The 5,000-nt window shown below is 40.5% G+C and overlaps 1 protein-coding gene and 1 non-coding gene across 4 annotated transcripts in view; one reads left to right on the plus strand and one right to left on the minus strand.

Annotated features, from left to right (window-relative positions):
- The window catches only part of LOC138000381 (deleted in malignant brain tumors 1 protein-like), a 102,708-nt gene that overhangs the window by 78,721 nt on the left and 18,987 nt on the right, over positions 1-5,000 (minus strand). For all 3 annotated transcript variants that reach the window (XR_011123118.1, XM_068846759.1, XM_068846751.1), the window contains one exon: positions 2,185-2,238. Coding sequence is in view for 2 of the 3 variants with exons in the window: in XM_068846759.1 (XP_068702860.1) it covers positions 2,185-2,238 (54 nt within the window). In the remaining variant the exon portion in view is untranslated. The remainder of the gene's footprint in view (positions 1-2,184; positions 2,239-5,000) is intronic.
- Trnaf-aaa (transfer RNA phenylalanine (anticodon AAA)) lies at positions 3,680-3,753 on the plus strand. The gene has a single exon. It is a non-coding gene; the product is annotated as a tRNA-Phe (tRNA).

Genomic DNA, 5,000 nt, shown 5'->3' on the forward strand with positions numbered 1-5,000 from the left:
AAGGTGGCCTTTATGAATTCATCATGTTTCATAACATGCGAGCTTAACTGGATAGTTTTTATGGCAATAGTAAAGCATTTTCGTGTCAAAATGAGGTTAGCGTTTTTCTGTTGTGCTAACTTAATTAAATATAAATATACATTCTGCCTCGTGAGTTTGTTATTCTCGTTCACCAGCAATGGTGTCGAAAGTCATTGCAACGCGAATGGCGCTTTAGTGCATCTTATGTTGTTTGTTTCAATAAAATGTTTCGCTGGAAAAGGATTCTGTGATATTTTCTGCTTTTGTGAATTATAATATTATGTTGTGTATTGAATTTTCGAGCTTAAGGTTGAAACGTGATACGGGAGGATATTTGTAGTATTGCTCTGTAAGCAGGAAAGGTTTCATGAAAATAAACAGGTCGGTTCGAAGCGTGCTTGTTTTGAATTCGCTCATTTATTGTCAAACTTCATAACACTTGACAGAAAAAAGAAACTTACGAAAACCCGGTATCTTGCCATCATTTGACACAGATGCTTCACTGTATGGCAAGTAAACATGCCGCGGTAACTTAATCACGGCGCCCGCTGAATTCCGGCGATGTCACTTTCGATTTTGCGATTTATTTGTGCAGCCAAAACGTACAATAACAAAATTGAACGTAGCAAAAATCTCCTAAACTGTTTGTCGCTCACCGTAACTTTTTATATTCTATATTCACGGTTCAAAATTAATGTTGTTTTCATGTCGTAATTATGTTATTCTCGAGCGACCGTCCTGGAAACTTCCTTCTGCTCTTCTCTGTATCAATATTTATTTACTTTTGCATCAATATTTGTTTTTGCATAAAGCAACCCAACAATCTGTACCTTGCTGAGTTCGCATTTGTTAGCTTTAATAGTATTTTCGGTCCAATGCTTCTGTTTTGCGAAGGGGTATATGTTTTAGGTCACCCATCCTTACACTAACCCCGTCGGACAGGAGATAACTTTAGTAAACTATAGTATTACAAAGCTGTCAGATGCTCAGAGGGCACTCTTAAACTTGTGGTGAAAAGAAGTTGTGAGAGAGCTTGAAAATTATCAGAAGCCAGTCTTTCTCACTTCCCATTTATTTTCTTCAATCTTTCTGGGTTCAGTACTTTGCTAGTAACCACATGTCTTCTCACGCTATTTACCCAAGACTTCTACCATTGCACTACAATGATAGACAATACCAAAACAATATCGTGCACTGTTAGAGCTACGTATTACGCAAGGACAGATCTGTTTCGTCGCACGAACGTGTGAGGACCTGTGAGCCAAAGGGCCTCTGCTGGTATGACTTCTGGGTGACCCCTTAAAATGGTCTTAATGACCCCCCAACTTGAAAAAAGTTGTCTAGAACTAGCACGTACCACAGGCAACCAAGTGTACCCTCACGGAGGGTCTAGTTTTCTCTAACTTGACTGTTATCTTCAACTTAGATTACTCTGTGCCAGGTGCATCCCTGGACGGGATTTGAACCCAGAACAGCCACTGTGAAGGACCTGTTCTTATCCACTTTACAACTAAAGATCAACTGGCTGACAATTGCATCGATTATTTACCAACACTAATTGGTATATATAAAATCATTACTGAAACGATAGTGGTTAAGTCTAGCGCTTGATGTTTAAAGAGTTAGCTTTCTCTTGAGGTTTGGTAACCAATATTTCTCCTGTTTAAACTTGTTTCTCAGCGGGTAATAATACGCGTTTACAGGGGCATTCGGAAAAAAAATATTGACATATTAAAAAATATGTTATGGCAGTTAGCGACGCGGTAGTCTAGTGGTTAAGTGAAAAGGTTATTAATCGAACATTCCCAGGTTCGAGTGCAGCGACCTCAGAAATTGGTGTTCGGATTTTAAAAATAAATATTCATTTTCCATAATTCCAATCAAGCGCTAATCGTCATTTCAGAGGTAAAGGATGGGTTGGGTGAGAGTACTCGCCTCCAACCAATGTGGCCTGGGTTGGATTCCCAGACTAATATATATATTGGTTCTCCATCTGCTCCGAGAGGTTTCTCTCCGGGTACTCAGGTTTTCCCCAGCCTCCTCAAAAAGCAACCTACGATTTGAAATTGATGAGCAGTGTTCCAAGCGCTAAATACAGTTTACACTCAACTTCAAGTTCATTGTTAATACTATTATGATTAGCCTAACTCTTAAGATACGAACCTGGTGTGTATGGCGTCGTTTCATTTGACTGGGCCTCTTCGTTACCTTCACCAACTAAGTGCAAACAAATGTGTTAGTTAACGCTGTAAATGCTGGAGGTTAGCAAGTATCATTGGGAACCAATCAAGGTGGCCCTTAAATCTTGTGAGCTCGGTTTTTAAATGAATGATCGAGTCTGAAAGAGCTCAATCGGTCTGAAGCGTTCTCAATCGTTTTGAATGCTTGGTCACAAAAGAATGACATCATTGCTTGCAACGTAACAACAAAAATTCGATAGGATAAGAAGGACGTTTCGCCTGAGACAAAGCATGTAGTTACTAAATTACATATCAAATTCACATTGCTTTACCGCCCACGTTGCGAAGTTCGTTCTGAAATTGGATACTAGGTTACGAAGTACCCAATTACGCGCAGAATTTGACAACCAACGAAATAGTTAATAGAGGGGACTGGTTTTGAAGCTCGGCAAACATCAAAGGAGGAAACAAAGATGCCAAGATTTAGATTGGAAAGTCCACGACCGTGCACAATCTTTTGTTTTGCGCTCATACACTATGCATAAATTACGTAACCAACACGTTCCTATTGGTTAGTTCCTCAGTACGGAGTAAACAACTATTGTGTTTTGTGCACGGTCAAGGCCAAAAATGAGAAAAAAAAACATACAACATATTAAGAAATTTGTCGAGTTTCATAACCATTCCCCTATATTAACTATGATCGTATTAATTTGCCGCCCAAGGTTCGTGAGATCGTAGTCTGGTCCCAGAGGTTTTTCTTGAACCGCGACAGAGCCGCGAAGAGGTGAAGTCAGGGCCCGGTTGTTTGAAAGCCGATTAACTTACTCCAGGGTAAGCGTGAACTTTTGTTTCATGTTTTCAACTTTTTGGTGAAAGTTTCTTTTGCTTATTTTTGTTTTTCAATATCGACTTCTTTTAATGAAAAGTCTTGCCGAATATCAACGTTGAAAAGCATTTGGGAGTAGAAAAATATACACCTTGGTTAATTTTTAATCTGGGATTAGCGTTAATCGGCTCTTGAACAACCGGGTCCAAGTTACCTTGGACTTGAATCTCACTTTCATGAAGACGCCAGCTGTCAAACGTGTCAATTTGATAATTACAAAAGGGACTAATGGCAACTTAGCAATCACGCGTCCCCTAATCAAACGAATCAATCATATTCGTAACTGAACAGAGAGAGAAGCACACACAGTGTATTTTTACCCTTCGACGCACTCATCTCAAAAACTGGTTTTTGCCCTGAGCGGGACTCGAAAGGTAAAAATGCACGGTGTGTGCTTCTCTCTCTCTCTCTCTCCAGTTACGTATAGTATAGCCTTTCATTTGCCTCGAAATTTCTAACTTTCATTTGTTCTAAGCCCCGTTTGGGATTATAGAGGCAAGGATCCACACTCAAGTGAAGAAACGTTGGGCACTAGGGATCCCCACGCTGCTAAGTCGCCCCATTAATCTGCTGCGTTGCCAGTGTGGTAGCCTTGATGGTGTAGTGGCTTAGCATGCCAGACTAAAAATCAGGGGGACGTGGGTTCGAGTCCCGCTCAGGGCAAAAACTAAGTTTTCGGATGAGTGTGTCGAAAAGTAAAAATGCTCTGAGTGTGCTTCCCTTTCTATTCAGTTACGTATAGTATAGCCTTTCATTTGTTTCGAAATTTCTAACTTTCATTTGAACCAATCATATTGATTTGTGTGTTTGTAAGAAATATCAACCTATCCGAGCTTGAGGGTCAGATCCTGACCCTAGCGCGCGTCTGCATGATAGTGAGATTCACGTCCAAGGTAACCAGAGGTTTTTCTCTTCTCGCCGCTTCAACACTCGTCTTCACCGCTTCGCGACTCTCTCGCGGCTCAAGAAAAAACCTCTGGGACCAGGGTAGTGACATCGTAAACAAGTGGTTTGAGGATTCAACACCATTCCAAAATAGCGCCGTAGTTAAAATTTACCAAGAAAGGCAAATGTAAATATTGTCGCCGGGTTTGTTTCAATACTCCAGAGCTTCGATAAGTTATGTATCGACAAGGGATTTGGGCTGCAATTATACTCTAAATTTTGACCCTACGATCCAATTTCATCGGCAGACGACTTGGAGTAACATTTCTTTTAGAAGCGCTATCCAGTTATGCAAATGAATAAACATCAATTTCAGGCATCACCCTAACTTTCGAGCAAAGATCTCCACCTGTCGTTTTATCTCTTCAGTTTTCGATTAGCCTTCAATTATTTTATTTCCGCCACTTCATACTTCGTCTCTACCGTTTACAAAACTCTGTGTAAAAAACAATCATCCACAGTTAACGTTCTTCAGTGCTCGAGTCTGTTCTCACTAACTCCATGTACGTACAAACCGATCAACAATACTAACATTTGCCTTTCTCGGTAAATTCTAATTACGGCGCTATTTTGAATGGTGTTAAATCCTGAAACCACTTCCTTTCGATGTCGCGAAACCACGGACGGCAGACTTGCGAAGTTCGATCTGGTAGAAGTCGGAAAGTTCATTTCAAAGTTCGCGATTTGTTTGCCTAATCCGCCGCATAATTGGCTACTTTGTAACCTTTTATCCAATTTCCAAACGAATTTCGCAACGTGGCGAGGTAAAGTAATGTGAAACTTCTCTAGTAAATTGGCTCTTCGTTCTTCAGTTAAACTGGGCAGTTGTCTTTCAAGACTGGAACACGAATGCACGTGTACAGCATGGCATGGCTATTACGAAATATATTTATAGGAATGCCGTTAAAGGCAACAAATCAAATCCTTTCTAAATGTACCGTCGTGCTCTCACGTTGTCCACGAAC

The sequence above is a fragment of the Montipora foliosa genome, chromosome 1 (assembly GCF_036669935.1).
Source record: "Montipora foliosa isolate CH-2021 chromosome 1, ASM3666993v2, whole genome shotgun sequence".
In the NCBI taxonomy this organism is placed as follows: domain Eukaryota; kingdom Metazoa; phylum Cnidaria; class Anthozoa; order Scleractinia; family Acroporidae; genus Montipora; species Montipora foliosa.